This window comes from Drosophila bipectinata, chromosome 2L, assembly GCF_030179905.1.
Source record: "Drosophila bipectinata strain 14024-0381.07 chromosome 2L, DbipHiC1v2, whole genome shotgun sequence".
Taxonomy (NCBI): Eukaryota; Metazoa; Arthropoda; class Insecta; order Diptera; family Drosophilidae; genus Drosophila; species Drosophila bipectinata.
Window position 1 is genome coordinate 21831191 of NC_091736.1, and position 20676 is coordinate 21851866.

General features: G+C 40.7%; 1 protein-coding gene across 1 annotated transcript in view; it reads left to right on the top strand.

Annotated features, from left to right (window-relative positions):
* The window catches only part of Tmtc1 (Transmembrane O-mannosyltransferase targeting cadherins 1), a 53255-nt gene that overhangs the window by 195 nt on the left and 32384 nt on the right, over positions 1–20676 (top strand). The window contains exon 2 of the mRNA XM_017243979.3: positions 7755–8041. Within this exon, the coding sequence (XP_017099468.2) occupies positions 7989–8041 (53 nt within the window). The 5' untranslated portion in view covers positions 7755–7988. The remainder of the gene's footprint in view (positions 1–7754; positions 8042–20676) is intronic.

Below are 20676 nucleotides of genomic sequence, written 5' to 3' on the forward strand. Positions count from 1 at the left end.
TTCAATACAAGTCGAGAAAATTTATAACCTTAATCTTAAATAGAATAATCCTTGGGATAAAACATTTCCAAGAAAACTTTCTGAAGTACTCGGGCTCAAAAAGTAAAACGATAATTACATTTTATCAGTTTAGTTCAAGTATCGGATTTTATTGCCGGCTGCCTGGAAACACGAAAGATATTTCACGCAACACATATGGGAAATATTTACTTTCTCTCCATTTGTCCTGTTGAACTTAAAGCTTTCCACCATTTTAAATTTGTTGCATAAAAATCCTCCAATGGAACTCCATTGGAAATGCGCATCATAAACAACGTGCCGCACCGGAACAGACAGCATATTAAAAATGTGACTATAACCTTGGCTTCGACGTGACACCCCCCAACCCACCACCCATACCCCTCTTATCTGACCACCGGATATGCAAGTGCACCCATCAGTGATGTCCAATAGTAGTCCCAAAAAAGTTTTGAAAATTTTTTTTAATAAAACGAGGAAAAGTTAACTAAAGTTAAAAAATTTTAGGTGACTAAAATGGGATGTGTTAGAAAAAAATGTTATACTACATTACTACATGTTTGTCAAAAATAGACTTTAAAATATTGTTTATAGGTTTTCCTTAATTTTAGATTGTCGAAAAGGTCAAATTTCTTATTTATTACTATTACACGAATATCCAATATTTTTAGTTTGCTAACATCAACTATAACAAATATTTTTTTTTATCATTACTACTATTTTAATGAATATACTTTAAAAAACATAAATTTAAAAACAGCAAACAAAAGAAGCACAAAACAGCACACCATTGTCAGCAACAACAGCACACCTTGTACAACCGTCTTGCTGGCTTGCTGGGCCATGTTCACTGTTTGTTATTTCTTGTTTTTACTGTACACATGACAATAAAGCCGGCGGCGGTCGGTGCGTCCCCGGAACAGGCGCAGCGGCAGGCACTGCATCCCGGCCAGGACAAGCCACTCCAGCATAACCAAACACATACTATGCCCGTGCCAATCCTCCCGCTGAATCCTCCTGCTCCTCGACCCGTCCAGAACCATGCTTGTGCAATAGTTTCAAGTGGCCAGGCAACTTTTTCCATTATGAATGGTGCGGTTGCGCTTTTTTCCATCCATTATTTACGAGTTTTGAGTGCAAACTTGTTTCGCCAGCAAACAAGTGGCGGCCAGAGGATTAGAACACTCGCTCGACCGCTTTGGTCTGAGTGGCGGGCGAAAGGATGCAGAGTCCTGGCACTAAGTGCTAAAGTTTCGGCCATAAGCCAAAGAAAAAGGCACGCCTCATTCGGAAATAACCAAACGGAAATAGTTTGGATGGCAAAAATGTGTAAGCGGTGTGATTCCTGCAGCCATAAAATCAAATCCCTTGATGTACCACAAAATAAGGAAATCTGTAATCTAATTTCAATGAAAATAGAGTTCAATTCCTTTTAAATTAGGCCTTTGATTTAAAGATGACACGTAGATTAAATGCGACCTAATTGATTTCACTTTTCCAAATTGTTTTACAGCTTCTATAAGGACCTTTTTGTAAGAAAAGGACGCTCTTTTTTATAGGAGCATGATCAATTTTAAAATTCAGTGCTTGGTTTTTTGTTTCTGTTTGGAGTGCAGTTTCGATAAAAAGTTTCCACTATTTCTGACTATGCCCGATGCATTTATGCGTGTGCATAATTTTCAAAATCACTTGAGTATTTGGCGAAACAAAGTCAAAAGTTTCGCCAACTTGTTTCACGCATTTTCCGGCTGCACCGTCCCCAGGCCGCCCAGAAAGCCCAACCATCCAACCACCCACTATCAGACGTTAGGCTGTCGCAATCTGCCGCCATATACAAGTTCTCTCGTGCGAAGAGAGAATGTTCTGCATTCCCTGACATTGATAAATGATTTTCCCCCCAAAAAGTTTGGCTTGAGAAAGCCCAAAACAAGCAGGTCAGGACGGGAATGGTGGGTGAGTGGGCTGGGAAGTGCATTCATGGCAAGAAAATTTTTGTTGCTCACTAAACCGTGAACCAAGAACTTTGAAAATTCGCCTGCTGGAATTATCGCAGCTCTGCATCCTCGAGAGTCGGTGACAAGAGCAAAGCCAAAGAAATCATAAATATAGTCTATACTGTAGTATGCACATGTAGCAGAACATGTTCACGGTATGGCTATGGGTGTAGGCTTGGCCTGGCTGTGGGGCTTGTGTCCAATTTAATTATCCTCGCCAGCCAAAAGAAGTGGTCGAGCCAAGAAATTTCATTCACTTAAAACTCTGGAACGAACTTCTCCCGAGCGAATGCAAATGAAAAACCACAACGCATGCTCAAGCCGAGTTTTCAGTTTTGAGTTTTCAGTTTTCCGCAATCCGCAAGCCCCCAGACTCCAAGGCTTCAGTTTAACATGTAATTAGAGTGCGAGGAATGCGCGTGGTTGCCAAAAATGCTGTGGCCGTGGGTGCTTTGAAGTATGTAAGTAAGCACTGGAATATAGACGTACAAATATACGTATGATTTCAAGTAACATTTTGAGAAACTCTTGCAGTGTCTCAGCCATCTGGCTGCCCACAAAAGTTCAAGTTTGCTGCTTGTCTGGCGCTCGAGTCCCGCATCCTGCCTTCCTGCGCTGCCTGCCTGTGTGTAAATTGGACGAATGTGGCATTATGTCGATGTGTTGACATCCAAAGTGCACAATCATCTACCAAAAAAGATGAAAACTGCTCGAACTTTTTCCAAGTTGGGCAAGAGCATCCGTTGTATGGTGCGGTCAGAAAAGAAACAAAGTTTTATAGTTACTTGTGTTAGTTTTAAATTCAGTTGCATAGTTGCACTCAAAATTGGATGAAATTTGTGAAGGCTCAAGTGGGGTATTTAATTAGCTTAAATAGATTCATAGAAGATAAAGATATTTCTATGATGTTTCGGGGTTCGTTTTTCATTTAAAATATAGAAGAGGATTGAATAAAATGTACATATTAACGATGATTAACGGATAGATGGATAGAAAAACTTGGTTTATAGTATTGTTCCCTGACCCAATACAAGTACACAAAATGAGATAAATATGTAAAATTACTCACGCCATTTTTTTGTGTAAGCCACAGAAAAATGTATCCCAAATCTCAGATTTAATGTATTATGCAGCATTATTATGCTGTTATTAATGATTCAAGACACAAAATAGGTAAGTTTGAACTCTTGGCTATAAATTTCAAATGTGGGTTATTTTTAAAAAATTAAATATTTAAAAGAACTTAATTTAATATGACTAATGCTTTGTATTACGCGCTCAAAGCTGTTTAATTTAAAAACAACTCCTCCGTTAAACGTCAAATTCATTATTAATACGCAGCGCACTGGCCAGGATACAAATACGCTGGTTAGTTTATGTCCATATTGTATCGGGTAGACTGTGCGGAATAAATTGCTTTTGCAATTTTTGCTCTTTGTCCATAAAGAACCATAAGAACGGGGAAAGTTGCAGGGCGTTCGGCCTGCTCGTTCGCATTATTAACGCACATAAAACTCGCATATAAAGTGATTTAAATTTATTAAATATAAAACCCCACCGCACCGCACCACCACAGCTCCAAAGATGTGAGCGCATAACAATTGCAATAAAATTTAACGTGCATCGATAAAAAGAATATCAAACCGAATAAAAGCAACAACAAGCGCCAGCGATCCGCTCCAACGAAGAAGAGGACTTCATTACTTGTTTGAATGAATGGCGATGCAGAAAACAAAAAAAGTCATTCATATGTATGTGGGGAAAACAAAAAGCGAATATGATGGAAAAACCACTCACAATGGGCTCGACGGATACCAGAACCCATCTGAATGAACGTGCGAGGCTTTATAAATTGTTGAAAATATGAATGAGCCGAGGCATCGACAAAGGCGGGCGTTAAATGTTTTATATTTAAGAGCTCGCCAAACTGCCAACACACGTATGAGTGACTGACTATAACAATTTTTCTACTCATGTATGAAGGCATCTCACTCATCTCCGTTCGTCTTGTCATGAATAATTATGATTTTCAATTAAAAGAACATTTTCCTGCAGCACAGGCCTTAATTGGTTTTCCTTTTGAATCGATGCAGAATTTGACTTACTGAATGACGCCAAGCCCCCGCCTGCCTAGGACATTTCATGGGTGTTGCAAAATAGGACAAAATAGAGTCTTTTCGGAGCTCTAGTAAGAGTTTATCATCCTTAAAAACTTCACAAAAGAAAATAAAAATGGGAAAGCTAATTTAATTTTATTTGAATTGGATACTCTCGTATGCGAAAAACTCACAGCAAATCAAAACGTATTCCAGCCAATCATTTCGCCTTGCTTATTCAATGCATAATTTATGTGCCAGGCGGTTATGTTATTATACCAAATCAGAGGCAAATATTATTGCATTGGAGATACATTCGCGTATGTATGAATATAATTTTAATGCAGCACTGTATGCAAATAAAATCAAAACGTGGCTAATTCTCTTTTTCGCCCCTACACGAAATCAATGGCGGCTGTCAACACGCCACGAATCCCCTCCATGGCAGTGCCCCAATAAAAATAATAAATAATAGAAAAATGCGCATAGGAATTGCCATTGAGATGGGGAAATGTGCGTGACAATCGCTCAACTCATTGGCTTTACCGATTCCCGAGGACAATCCTCTCAAATGGATAAGACTGGGGTGTACCTTGCATAAAGCTCCACCAATGAAGTTTGAACAAGATTATTAAACACTGCGTCACTTATTCCTTTTTGAACTTGACTCATTACACTTTATATTGAACAGTAATTGATTAAATTAATTTTTAAGAAGCTTAAAGATCAAATTTTATAGCTTTCCCTTAGATTTTAAAGGGTACTTCACAGGCGTTGACACTGTATATTTTAAGATGGAACGTTCACTGGAACCTTTTGTGTATAATATTGACTGCTATATTTTTATGCTACCCAATCAGCCATATGCGCATTTTCACATCATAGACACTTGCGCCCCGAAACACATTCTTATGCACACACATGTACATGGAGTAGATAGTCCTGACAGGAGCGGGCATTTCGGTGGTTGGCCTCCTGACCAAAGAGACGGAAGCGCCGAACGTAAAAGCAATAAGGGGACAACAATCGGGGTCGAAGTTTTTAACTAATTAGCCATCACATTTTCAGTTATGCACCGGAACAGCAAACAAAACACGGCATTATAAATTCCAGCGACTGGAAAACTAAGGGAAGTGAGAAATGGGCTTTACGAATCAAAAATAACACAGGCCGACATAAAAAAATCTCTACGCGACTTTGATATTTTGTATTTTTGGAGATAGGGATGTTTTTTTATTATGTATTCTAATTCTCTGCTGGTCCTGATAATGTCCCCAGATGTGTTCTTAGACACTGCTCTGGCATCCTTTGCTATCCTCTTACTATCTATCCTACCTATCTATCCTTACTCTTAATATTCTATCTTATTCAATTTATGGAACTCTTTGGAGCTTAGATGTCTTCCCAAGAATGAATGGAATGAATCAATTATTATTCCGCTTCATAAGATAGGCTCAAAAGCACTTATTAAGAATTACCGCGGAGAAACTGGTTACTTCCCAACTGCAACATTTTTGTAAAAGCATAATTTCAAAGCATGGTTTTGTTAAGCATCGCTCTACTAAAACCAACCTTCTTGAATTCACTTCGATATTCCACAGGGGTTTTCTAAGCCGCATGTAAACTGATGTGGTATACACCGATTTTAGCGAACCATTCGATTCTGTGAACCATCACCCCCTTCTTCATAAGCTGTATCTTATGGGGTTTTCTCCAAAAATCGTACAGTGGTTGACCTCCTATCTAACGAACCGCTTGCAGCGTTTTATAAACTTTATAAATGGTGTCCCACAAGGTAGTCACTTAGGAACTCTTCTATTTGTGTTTTTTTTTACGATTCACCGAGTGCTGCAAACTGGCACTACATTTATGTATGCTGATGATGACAAGTTTTGTCATTCTTTCTCAGACCATTTCCTTCATAAGCACCTGCAATTAGATCTTAACGAGGTCTTCGTGGTGTTCAAACTTCTTAGATCGTGTTTTCCTAATTAATGATTTTGGAGTTCTTTTTGACAATAAGTTTTCGTTCAATGAACACATATCATTATCAAACTTTGGTCAAAAGAATTTGATAAACCTTTCAAAACTAAAACTCTATACGTCTCTTTGGTTCATCCTATCTTGGAATACTGTTCGTGCGTTTGGAGTCCGCAATACTTTGTTCACAAAAAGAGGATGAATCTGTCCAAAAGCAGTTTCTGTTATTTGAATTATCGTTGCCGGTTATCCGTATCGTTTCTGGTTAAAACTATTAAACCTATCTCCATTACAAGAGCGGCGAACTTGTGCTGGGGTTGTGCCACTTCATATGCTTATTCTTTGACAGGTGGACTCAAAATTACTTCCGAAAAAATTAATGTTTTCAGTTCCTAATTGAGTAACTAGATCCTTAAGACCCCTTTGGTTAGCCATTTCTAATTTTGCTTGCCGCGATCCATTTGTAAAAATTACAAATCACTTTCACATTTATTATCCCCTGAACTATCCCTAGATGTAATTAAATCTAAAATGATGACATCCCTTTTAGCTAAATTTACCTTTACTTTTAATTCTAGAATAACAGATCATTGTTAATAATAATAATAATAAATTGGTTTTATAATAAAATTCTCATTACGATTTATATTCGATCATAGCTGCAAGGGTATATCACCTTCGGCTCCGCCCGAAGTTATCTTTCCTTTCTTGTTTTAAATGAGTTGGTATTCATACGATTTAAAAAATAATATCTACTAAAAAAAATGATAGTCAACGCAATAATACGACCTACTTAATTTAAAATATGGCAAAATGTTATCAATTTCTTTTCTTAAGGATACCGCGGAAACTGTGGCTGGTGGAATCTATGTTTGTTCTGCATTTAGGTTCAGAGGACCCTAAAGGTTTTTGAGCAGGCAAAATTATGCGTGGAGGAAAAAAATATTTTCGGCCTGTGTAATTGAGTGGCATAAAGCAAACAGCGCCATGTGGGAGAAGTTTAATAGCCTGCCGCAAAATAATTACCCAAAAATAATTTACTATGAATTAGATACAAAGGCAAACAAAATAACGAAACTGACAACTTGCGCAATATAAATTAGAATTTGTTGTTTAATTGGAAATTTGATGCGAATTTTTGTTCCAACCAGCCCCAGCTCTCAGTCCCCGTCCCCTCCTCCGTGCCCATCATTTTTCGTTAAGCCAACGAGCAAATTGAGCTCTTCTCAACGTATTAAATTTCATCAATGTGCACCTATTATTCCGGCACAAGCATCATTATTTCTGAAAATAAAATATGGTGCCCGCAGCAGAACTGTTGTTTTGGATTGTTTCTGACTTTATGGACGAACTATGGAGGAAGGGGGGTGTGTGTAAGCAGCATTCCGGGCTTTACCATCAATTAGTTGCTGTTCTGGCCGGGCTCCTGCCATTCAAGCTAAAGATGGTGCAAGAAAATAAAAAATGTAAGCTCTATTCGTTCCTGAGAAGGTTAGATTCGATTACAGAACGGAACGTTCTGGAAGGGGCCTCAACATCACATCCAGCATACATTTTATTAAAAAATAACACATACCTGCTCCTTACATTAAGCCACAAATCCAAAAACCTTGCTTTGTTCAAATCAAAAAATTTAATAAATAAATATTTCATATTTTCATTGCAGTGGGCACCACGATTTTAGCAAGGATCAACATCAATTTAATTAAACCGCAAAGAATTCACTCGCATGCTAAAATGGACGGCTGGAAAAAGGCATAGCATAAACAAACGTTGCTGCCGATAAAATTCCTTACTTGCATAAAATATTATATTCATAAAATTTTAATATTGCCATTTGCGGTAATTAAACCATGAGCAATTCCAATCGCCGGAGCCAGACAACGCCACTCGCTTGAAAATGCAGACTCGGCTCCAGGCTCAGGCCAGTCCAAAGAGCCCCCGACGTCCGAGGTAAGCTTCCAAAATAAACACAACGTAAATATGGACTTCAATGAGAGATATTTCGCATTTTTGAAATACAATATTTTTACAAAATTATGAGCGTCCTGCGCAGGCAGAGGCGGCGGCGGAGGTAAATTCAATAGCAGCAAGGAGCTTTTCTACACATTCAAAATATTTTGACAAGTTTTTCAATAATGCAATAAAGTTGCCAGCGCTCCCCCAAGGCGGTGGCAGCATCATCCAAGGACACTCTTGATGAAATGAAAATATTGCCCACAATTTGTTAGGTCCTGGCCTGGTCCGAGGACGTGCCGGCCCTGTTCTTGACTTGGCCATTTGCGGCTACTTGTTTATTTTCCCTGCACCGCTTCTCTGGGAGTGCGCAGCCCCTCTGGTTTCTCCAGGCCAAGTCCAAGAGAGATTTTTCAATAGACCAAGACGACGGACGGCCAAGGCATAAACAAATAATAAAAAATACAGAAAGAACAACACCGGACGCACAAGTGAGCGCGGAAATCGCGACCCTGGCAACGACCTAGGGGCCACTCATTTGTCAAAGAACGGACGGGGGAGGGCGTGGGAGGGTCGGTCAGGAAAGGAAGCCGAGCCCCGGGACACAAGGCATTCATCTTGGTCCTTGGCAACCAAGACATATGGCCGCCCGCCAAAGGCACCGACAGGCAAATCTCACTGCCAGCGACCAAAACAAATTAAAGACCCACTTTAAGGCATAACCTACAAATCGAGTTGGCTAAACCAGGAGGGAAGGAAAAACCGGTCAAGTCCTGCCGATCCAACAAATTCAAACTGACAACAGACAACACACACCAAGAAAGGACAATTTTTACAAGATTACCTGACCGGCATACGTAATAAGGTGAGGACCGAGTCCGGCCAATCGAATTCTAAACTGTCGTCTGAAAACGATTTGAACACAATACTCAAATCGGACATCAGAGGGCAAGGACCTAAGACCGATTGATGCCGAGAAGCTAGCAAAGTTCTTGATTTAGTTTTCGATGAAAACATCACAATCCATACCAAAATACACGAATTTCTATAGAATATCTTTATAATAAAGTAGAATATCCTTACGAAATGACGTTCAGAGCGGTAGTTAGAATGCCTAACCGATTACTTATAAGCCGTAGATCTATATACTTATATTTTATTAGATTTCATGGAATGAAAAGGGTATCGAGTTCCAATTAATCCGTTATACCTTTACGGTCTCAAGTTTTCGTATAAACCCATTTCGAAGGCAATAAAATACCCCAAAAGGAGTGTTAAAAAATTTGTTCCCCGATTTAAGCTGAAAATTTTCAAGGAACGGGCAATTTCCTGACGGGAGACCTGAGACTCCGGCTGGCCTGCAATGAAATCGATTAAGTCGTCCGTGTCGATATACAGGACACATCCAGAGCCCCGAACATGTCGGGGTGTATGTCCTTAAACATTTCGCAGCAGCAACTCATTAAAAAGCATTAAACGCCAGGAACGGAAGACATTGAGACTATCAGGCGGGGACACGCTTCCGTTTCTCTACTTGAACTCTTCCATCTCCTCGATTCTCCGGTGCCTTTGGTTGCCCCGGTCCTCCGGTCCTTCCGGCACAGATTTACGGGGGAAAAGTGCGTAAAAAAAGGATGGAGTGGGGACGGTAAGGGGAAAGGGAAAACAGTCCGTCCGGGCAGAGATTGTCACCGGGCCAATTGTGCGCAGCAGGAACGAGGACTTCAAATGATTTATCGCCCGATAGTTGAGTTCAAAAGCGAAACGCAAAGAGACAGAAGGCCAGGATTCGCCCGCACAAATATTTATTTATAAAATTGTTATCCCAACCGGGCGTCACCCAACCGGGACGCCCCGCCCCCTCCTTGCTGCCTTAGCTTCTGTTTCAGCTTGGCTCCGGCCGAGTCCTTTAGCTCTGCCCCTTCGATTGGAGGGCTGGCTGAGCCGCGTGCCTTGCTCATTGCCAGGCATTCGCTCATTTTCAAATCGGATTTTATCAACTGAATGCCATTCTTGTGCAAATATCTTATCTCGCTGCCGCACCGGATAATGGCAACGTCCCCCCTGTGCCCCGTACACATCCATGCCTCGCGTTCATCTGCTCCTTCTAGCTTTAGCCGGAGCTCAGTCCCGGCTTTGGATCCCGCTTTTGTATGGCTTTGGAATTATTTCGAAAGCGGAAATTGATTTTCCTTTCTTATTGTGTACGCTTTTTCGTGTTTCGAGTCTCTGTTGCTTTGCTTGTTCTTTACATTGCTTTGCTTTGCTGATTTCCCTCGACTCAGCGACAATGCCCGCTTTACATATAAATAATTTGGCCGCGCGAAGGCAGCTGCTCCCGCCGTAAATGAAAACTCACTTTCTTTTTCCAGCCTTGGCCCCTGATTTCGAGCTCTTACGATGAAGACGCGGCTAAGCTAAAGCCCCGAGAATGGGAGCTCGGAAAGTACTTGGGAACAGACAAAATAAACTTAACCCCTTTCATTGAGAGACCTCATAGCAATACTTTGACTCTAGCGCAGATTTTATTATGTTAATATTGTTATTTATGTAAATTTATCTAAATTTATACTATTATTCATTTTAATTTTAAAACTTCATACTATTCAAATTTGGTTTATTAATTTTATACACATATTTCTTTCATACTTTCTTGGAATTGATTGAAAAATAATGTTCTCAAACTGTCAGCATGCTATTCGATAATACATTTTTTCAAAAACCCAACCTAACCAAAAGTAAAACGTGGATTGTACAAAAATCATTCTCAAATCCTAAAACCTCTATCTTAAAAGGAACAGATTTTTGGAGAATGCAAGCCAAAACATTTGTGGTTTTCGCATTAAAATACAATATCGCTAATATTATTTCACAAAAGAATGCATTTTAAGCTGATGCGAACTGAACTAAAGTGGAAAGTCACGTGTGTCCAAAATGAAATGTTGCTCATACGCAACGTTGCACTCCGAGGACTAACAAAATATGAGCCGAACGCGCCCTGCTGAGAACAGCGTTTCTGGGCCAGCCTATCAACGGCCCTGCCCCGACCTGACCTCGCACATTCATTCTCGCCAATGGGGCACGGCCTAGTCTGAGGGCCTGGAGCAGCCACTATCCAGTATCCTTTTTCGCGCGTCTTTGACATTATGAATGATCAGCATAAATTTCCCTGAGACCCTCCCACCCAGCTGCAGATGCTGCTGCGGGGCTAAAAATGAAAAAGATGAAAAAATCATACGTAGGGGAATGGAAAGATAACTAGCGAACAAAGTGAAGGACGGCTCAGAAATTCATTTCATTTCCTTTGTACGTGAGCAACATTTTTTATGCAATTCCGTGTAATAATTCTCTTGGCTGTCGCCTTTTTCACGCATGAATATTCAGCTGCCGCGATGGAGGGAGTCCGGCTAATGAGAGTTTCTAAGGAATGCCAAGACGCCCCGGCGTCTGAATTGGTTTATTCACTGGCTGATACAAACTGAAAACTGAAGGCCGAAAATGTTTGCCAAAAACTTGCACAATGAAGGCCAAATGAGGGCGCACAGAATGGAATTGAAAACTAAATTCAGTTTACATAATACAGCTCATAAAATATTTTTCGCACATTCATTGGCTCCTTGGCGCAAAACTAGGCCACACTCTAGGATCTTCACTGCTCCTCGAACAGGATTCGGGCATAAACAATATACTGAGACGACAATGAAGCCACCAACGAACTTGAAGGGAAAATAACTTGAAACTTGAATATTTACATATGAAACGAAACCCACCCACGCGACACGAGCAGAAACACTCAAACAACCGCACACAGGAAAAAAATGTGGTAAATTGCCGGCAGGGGAAGGATGTGGATCTGGATGGGGTCGGAGAGTTGGGGTTGAGTTTCGGTTCGAGACTAAACAGCACTAAATTAATTCTGCACAATTTGCATTAAAATATGCAAATAAACAAGAAAGGAAAGCTAACTTCGGGCGGAGCCGAAGTTTATATACCCTTGCAGTTAAAACCGGATATATATCGCAAACATCGGATATAGTTGGCCGATCCTTATGGCAATAGGAATATGTAATCCAATTTTTTACAATACAAAATCTAAAAAAAGTCCCAAACTTCTATCTTCAAAAATACGAAAGTTGATATTTCTACCAAGTACCATTTCCGATCGTTCAGTTATATGGCAGCTATAGGATATAGTCGGCCGATCCTAATGAAATTTGGTAGGTCGGATCAACTGACCAAATATATAATCTGTACCAAGTTCCAGCTTTCTATCTTCAAAAACACGAGTTGGGTTAAAGTTGGGTCATTTCCGATCGTTCAGTTGTATGGCAGCTATAGGATATAGTCGGCCGATCCTTACGAAATTTAGCATGTCGTATTATTTTGCCAAAAATAGCTCTCACCTAAAATTTGAACTCTCTAACTTTAAAAACACCAAAGTTATACCATTTCCGATCAATCAGTTATATGGCAGCTATAGGATATAGTCGGCCGATCCGGGCCGTTCCGACTTATATACTGCGTGCAAAGGAAAGAAGGGTGTGTGCAAAGTTTCAAGACGATAGCTTTAAAACTGAGAGACTAGTTTGCGTAGAAACAGACAGACGGACAGACAGACGGACAGACGGACAGACGGACAGACGGACATGCTCATATCTACTCAGGAGGTGATCCTGATCAAGAATATATATACTTTATAGGGTCGGAGATGTCTCCTTCACTGCGTTGCACACTTTTGACCAAAATTATAATACCCTCTGCAAGGGTATAAAAAGTGAAGGAAAGCGAAAGGGCCAGGAGTTGAAGGAAAGCCAAACGTTTTGCGGTCCCAAACTATAGAAGAGGTCCTTCCGTCAGACATTACACGTATATATCTTATTTTTGAATAAGTGTGCTTAAGCAAACAGACACTGGAAAAGCGTTAAGCATATGTGTGATCCAAGGGCTCCACATAATGCAGAGCACCGGAGTGGGGCTTTTTTCCTTTTAAATTTCGAATGCCCTGTTACGGCTTTAATGGGCCCCAAGCCCCCGAGAAATGTGGGCCTGCTGTAGTTCGGTTATCGGTTTTCGGGGCTGAAAGTGTTTCGATTATGAAAGTGCCACCTCCTATGGGGCGAGTGCGGTGCAGCAGAATGTAACAAAGGACCGGGCAAGTGGCAGCCACATGTCGGAATATTACACCCGGAGAAGCTCGTTGCAAATTTGATTGTTATCGGAGAAGCGTGTGCCCCAGCGCTGCCACCAAGAAAGCGGGCTCTAAGGACCTCGAAAAACGCCGAAACACCGAGAAGAGAAACTGGATATTGGGATGGCGACGGCATCCAATGAAGCATGAAACTTTAGCACACTTGCAACAGTTTCCCCGCCATCTTCCGAGTTTTGTTAGTGCTTTTTCTGTTTCTTGGAAATATGTTAGCTGCGACTTTGGTAATCTGCAGTGGGTGCTCCATTTCCGGGTGTATGTATGCGGATGCACGGTATCCAGTATTCGTGCAGGGTACGTTTCTATGGAGAGCAGGAGAGATACTGGGATGGAAATGCGTGCACAGTGAAGTGGCAGCGGAAACAAAGTGTCAGTTGAAAAAAATTTATCAAAAGCGGACTACCTAGAGAATTTAAAGCACAACTTTCAATTTTAAAAATATATGCCTCCGATAAGCCCTTTCTGTGAACCTAAACCATTGGAAACTGTTTCCCTAAGCCCTCGCATCCCGATGCAATACAATAAAACGCATACTTCATTCCGGAACCGGACCGCATGGTTCATATAACAAATACGTGTAGTGCTTCCAGCTATCTACAATTTTAATTACAGTTCCGTTCGCATGTACGTTTGTCTGGATGTCTGAGCGTACGTCCCCTGAATTCCCCGGACTCGGGGAACGTATATGGCATCCACAGGGGACTCCATGATTAATTTGTGCACGAACATGTCAATATACACACTGCTGGCTGGGCAAGGGCATTACCTTATTGCCACTCTTGCCAACTGGCGCTCCAGTAGTTCATCTCTGGACGAGGATGCCGTCCTGTCCAACCCGAGTCCCCCATTCCCCCATGACTTTCCCCCCAAATAGTTGCGTTTGTGTGCAAACTGCAAAGCCACAAGCCAAACGGGTATTATTGCTAACCGGTTGCACACCGATCCCGGCTCAAGTGCATGTATTTTTCTATTCCGATGTGAGTTTGTTGTGTGTTTTGCAATCGATTTTTAATAAAAACTGCAAACGAAGTCTGTAAGCATATTGTTTGGCTATAAAATTAAAAACCAACAAGCTCCTCTCTGGGTATCGAATGGCGAGGTTCGCGAAAGTTCGTTCAAAAGATGCGTTTTTGCACTGCGAAAAAATATTAATCAATTTTAAATACATTGTTACTTTCCAAACAACAGTTTATCTTATTTAAACTATTTTTCACTGCCTATACCTGATAAATTATTTGTAAATATTTGGTTGTGGAATAATGTCAATACAAAGGCTTATGAAACTAGAAATGGATCCATCAAATATTTTTTTGTATTAGATACAACCCATTTTTTTCACTGCGTCGATTTGGGGGAAAGCATTTGTATTACAGTTACATTCCCAGCAGTGGATTTTCAGATTTCCATTTGCGATTGCCCGCTTTTCGCCATCCGATTCGATGTTATTCTTCCGGAGCTAAACAATTTTCACAAATGAACGGATTTTTTCATTGTTCTCTGGCCCTGGCCGCTCCAGCGTCTGGAAAATAAAAAAGCGATTTTAGTTAATTACCGGCGAACACAGGATACGATGATGGAGCGTAGTCGTCTGCACTACTCCCTATCCACTCCGGGGATCTTAATGCGGAGACTAAGCAATAAAGAACTCCTGGAATTCAAAAATTTTTAAGAGGAAAAAATCAAAACAGAAGTGAAGAGACCAGCAACTGGCTGCCTTATGGGGCTTTGTGGCATTTGCATTTCCAGAGCGGGGGAATATAAATGCGAACAAAACAGGACAACAAAATGAGCAACAATCGACTGCAGTCTCTGTCCATTCCGTGGCTCAAAATCTGGCATTTGCATAATTTTAATTTTTATGATGTTCGCCTGGGCCCACCGCTCTCTTAATTGTTTCTCGTTAAAAGCGCGGCCAAGCCACCGCGGCAGTTAATAAAAACAGAACATATTTAATGCGCGCAATTACTTTGCATACGTTACGTCCGTAAGCGGACACAGACACGGCCGGTCTAGCGGGAGTAGCAGGAATAGCTGGGTGTATCCTGGCAAGGGCATCGCGCCTAAAACACTCCACGCAGATTTGTAGAGTTCAAGTGTGCGTCGGCTCTTTTATGGCTACGGAGCTCCTTGTCCGGTTCTTTACATAATAAAAGCGTAAACACGTTTTCACCATCGGCTAGCCGGACTCTGAACTTCGGGCTAAGGAGTCCGGCCCATTACAATGGCGCCACGGCAAAAACCCAAACCGTAGACGAAGCCGCCACTTACGCGTGCCTGGGGCGAATCAAATTGGCTTTTCGTTTGGGCAGTTTTATGAATTGCTTCAATGCTCATTTACCGGTTGGCCTAATGGGTGCATTGCCGTATTGCCGTAATATCCACCCACACACTGGCTCGTAATGTAAGTTTCTTTGTTTTTATTTTGCGGTAAGAGATCTATAAAGTGCACACGTTTTGGGGCTTTTATAGTCGAGTGCCGGCATTCTTATTATACGGCCCAGCCCCTTGAGGGCAGTGAGTGGGTGCTTCCATAGAGCTTTTAAACCAATCTCTAATAGAGTTCACCCATGTATCTTAAAAAAAAACATATAAAAATTAACAAACCAGGTTCTTTTTACCAAGAAATAACGTACTTTGATATTAAGAACACTTATTAGTTACAATAAGCGTGTAGACTTTTTTTTTTAATATGTAGAGCACGTCGACTCAACCTCCAAATGCATTTACCTTAAAGGTTAAAAAAAAATATGAACATATTTGTGGTTAATATTGTATTACCATAAGTGTATATACTATATAGAAAGAAAAATGATTATATGTAAAAAAAAGATGAGGAGACTAAAAAGATTTTCATTATAAGTACATATTAAATATATGATATAAAATATATATGGTTGTATATAAAGTATATAATATATATAAAGTTGCTTTTTACGGAGGAGTTGAATTTTTTATTTCTATTTTTACTTACAGATATTGCAGTTTATTTTAAAGTTTAATTTAAAACTAACGATTAGTATAATTTTAATTTTATTGTAAGAATTCAAAAAGTTTGGCTCGTAAAATTTATAATTACGAGGAATCTACTTACTAATAGAGAAAATGCTGTACCTGTTAAGAGGAGCCCAGCAATAAGCTGGTATTACTTCAATGAGTTTCGTTCTGAAGCTGATTTTATTTCACAAAATTCTCTTACACGAATGATACATTTAAATTTTAACCCTTTCTTAAGTGCTTTAAGTTCACCACAAATGTATTTGTTCAGGCTGCAGGGGATCGGTTTAAAACCATGCTAATTATCTCGTATTTCCATGGGTCCGATCCCTTAAAACTCTATCTTTGGAATTTGTATCTCAAATCGTGATTCTCATTGAAAATAAACAAATTACATTCCACACTGCGTATGAGTAATTTTCTTTACCTATACTTTCTATATGACACGCTATTAATCTTACCAGTAACGAGCTTTTAATGCTTTGATATTTTTGAAAAATGTTTGATAATTTTGAAACCATAAAGTTGGATTCTTTTAATTGTTTGACTGTTTCTGTATGTGAATATTTCTTTGTAAATACTATTTCTAACTTTAAAGCTCACTTTTAATAAAACACTTTAATAAATTGTTAGTTTGATCGAAACTCCATAAATTCAAAGAGCTTCCTTTTATTTTCCATTCACCTACTGATCCATGCATCCTGACAGCCAGCCAAGCAGCCAGGAAGCAGGCTTCTAACATTTCAAAAACTTTGGCAAGCGTCACTCATTAACGCCCTAGTCGCTCTACTCGCAAATCAATTATCTGATGTGCCAAAAAAGTTGAAGAAGTATCAAAAACTCGTTGATTTACTTGTTCAACAACACAGAGCCCCGAGGGGCTTCACTTTGGAGGGCTCTCGCCTTGCCTTTTGCCACAAAAAGTGCTCGAAGTTGGCCGAACAAAACAATAAACTGGGTTACGAATGCCAGACTCGACCGACACGATTTCAATTTGCTTAGTTGATAAATGCCAAAAATTAATTCAGCCAGTACACAAATGCCTCGCTTTTTATCTGAGGACGTTAGTGTGCATAAATATGCATGTGAGCAACTAGAAATATATATATTTTCACTTTTTTGCCGGGACTCGACCGGCTCCACCCTCCACATACATAGGTACGGCAGAGGGGCGTTTATGTAAAAGAAAGTTGGCTTTCTTCTGGCTGTGTCAGGCACAAAGTTGCACTGCTCTCCGCTCAGGCCCACCCAGCCCGCTACTCCCACCTCGTTCGTAAATGTACTAAATAGTTTCTCACGTGACTTTTGCCCATAAAAAATGGCTTTATTGCTGCACACGTATTCATTAATGGCAGCAGTGAACTCACATATGAACTCGAAGGCAGTGCGAGTCTTGAGAGGATTTCTCCTTGCCTGCACTGCCCACTAGCGCAGTACTCCACCACCCCCTGGTAACTCCTAGCCCCCACTGCCACAACCTGCCACCTCCTCCCACCACTTGTTGTTGCTGCGTTGTCGGCTGCATACAAAAATGGTTGAAAGTCGTCTGCACAGGAAGTGCATATTAATTGTGAAAATTTGTACGGATATTTCTTCGAAAAATAGCTGCCCTCCTTTTTGTTGCTGCCAAATAAATTGTTGGCTTTCAGCCGCCTAAGCCAAGGCTGGTAATATAGCATTCACTTAAATTCCCAGAAAGTGGCCTGCAAAGTGAGCTTGGAAAATGTGCCTTCTGGCCTCAAAAATGATTCGCCGACTACCTATAAGCTATGCCCACAAATCCATGTTGTTATATCTGATAATTTTGGAAGGTTTAAATAGTACGAAGCGTAATATAAGTTAATGACGTTATGTGGTCTTTATCAGATATCCTCCCTCCATAAGATATTAAATCGTCCGACATTTTTACGGTAATTTTTTCTAGCATCTAAATCGCGAATGCCGCCTAGTCGATGTATGGAAAATTTTTTTTTTTTTTTTTTTTTTTTAATCTTAGTTTGTTTTTATTGGATCACTCTTTATGAGTCTAACAATAAGGTTGCAAATCTTAAAATAATACAATATCTAACAGTTTGTTTTGAACTGAATAGAGACTACGTGGTCCTAATGATGGTTCTGAGAATTTTTGATTGAGTTCGTTGCATTATATCCACACTGCTGTTACTGGCATTCCCCCACAACTGGGAGCCGTACATCCAGATTGGTTACAAGACGGTGTTATATAGGAGTACCTTATAGTCCAAGCTAAGGGGCGAGCGGCTATTGATAAGCCAGTGGAGGCTGTTGGCTTTGAGCTTTAAATGCGTTCCTTTGGCTTCAATGTGGCTGCGCCGGGTAAGCCGTCTATCGAGGTGTATGCCAAGATATGTTACTGCATTTGCTATCGGAACCACTGTGTTGTTAAGAATAAGTGGAGGGCAGTCTTGCCTGTTAAGAGTGAACGTTACGTGTTTGCATTTTTGTTCGTTAACTTTGATTCGCCAGTCGGGTAGCCATTTCTCCACTGCCACCAGGTGTATAGCAAGTTGCGCCGTTGCTTGCTTGGGGCATCTCGCGCGGCTTAGGATCGCTGTGTCATCTGCAAGATGTGGTTAGATTCCTGCTCGTTGGGATGTCCGCAGTGTAGATAAGGTAGAGTGTTGGTCCAAGCACGCTGCCTTGAGGAACTCCGGCTCTAATGATGTAGTCATCGGACATGGCTGAATAACATCTTACTGAGAATTTCCTGTTGTATAGGTATGACTTCGAAGTTTGTGAGTGTCGGTTGGGAGCATTTCTATAATTTTGTGCATTTTGATAGACAGAGAGTTTTGATAGACACGTTAGTAAACTAATTGGTCTATATGATGAAGCGATTGTGCGGTCTTTGCCAGGTTTTGGTATCATTATAATGATCGACTTTTTCCATCTCTCTGGAAAGTGTCCGTGTCTCGTTATTGCATTGAAGAGCTGGCAAATAGCTCGAACAGCACAGAAAGGAAGTTCAATAATAATTTTTGGTGATATTAGGTCGCATCCTGGAGATTTTTTTGGGTTGAGTTCGTTTATGATTTTGAGTAACTCATGTGGCCTAAATACAATAGGTTCATACGTTGATGTGTCGATATCTGATGTTGCTGGCAGTGAGATACCGTTTGATGATGTGTTGGGCTGAAATACATTTTGAAGATGCTCTGCAAATCTGACGGCTCTTTCTTCGTCGCTTCGAGCCCAGTTTCCTGTGGATGTCCTTATTGGCATTGCAGATTCGATTGGTGCGCAGAGAGATGAGTGTGCTCTCCAAAGTGGGAACTTGGAGCTCATTGGGGATAACTGTTCTATGTAATGTTTTTGGGACCTTTCTTCTTCATGACGAAGTGCAGCTGAGAGCCTCTCTGTAGCGTCTTTTAACCTTTGTTTTGCGGAGTGTGATCTGTTGGATTGCCATTCTCGCCGTAAGCGTCGCTTTGCTAGAACGAGATGCTCTATTTCAACGTTCGTGTATCTATTATTGTACGATGTTATATGGAAAAGGAAAAAATTAATTTATACTTTTTGCTGTTAGGCAGCTTGCTAGGCTTGGATTATTTTAAATCTGTTATTAATTTGAGTTCAATCGGCGTAGCATGCACTCTTTTGAACATGTATCCATGGATAAAAAAATAAATACCAGTAATGAGCGAGAGCTCTGAATAAAAGAACAAAAACACTGAATTTTTCATTGCTATCTGGGAATTTGAGTGGAGGGGCGATTCTGTCCTTCGCACCGGATTCAGTATTCAATTATACGAATATTTCCAATAATGAAGGCAACATCCTTCCCTGTCATTCCCCAGTAATTACGTAATAAGGTAGAGCGTGTTTTAAAGCCGCTTACAGTTAACATCCATAGTGGAAACAAACGTGAAGTGGGAGATGGGGAAGGGACAGAGTCCTGGCCGTGTACAATAACATGTTATTGCACTTTTCCTTTTTAAACAAATCCCGCAAGCTCGCAGGAGGACAATGGCAAGAAAATACGAGAAATTTGCGGTCGTTCCATCTCCCCCCCACGAACAACACATCCTGGCATCATGTCCTTCGCCTTGACAGGCGTGGGGTGTGCGACCAAAAATGCATTTTCCAACCACAAAAATAATTACAAACTTCACGCCCTGACCCGAGCAGTTCTCCCATTTAATCCTGTCATCCAGCCTGCCAGGCGTCCAGGCTACCAGACTACGAGCCAGGACATTGTCGTGTCGAGGTCAACCGATAAAAATCAAAGGAGCCGATGTCTCGGCCTTTAAATGCCGCAGCGGTTAATGAAAATATCTCACCGCCTCTGACAAATGCCCCGAGTCGCCAGGACACACACAAGGCCATAAAGCCTTTGCAAAAGCTCAACGATGCAGACTCTCCCTGTGCCGTGTCCTTTTGCGGCTTTTCCTTTTTTGTTTGGTTACTTGTTTTT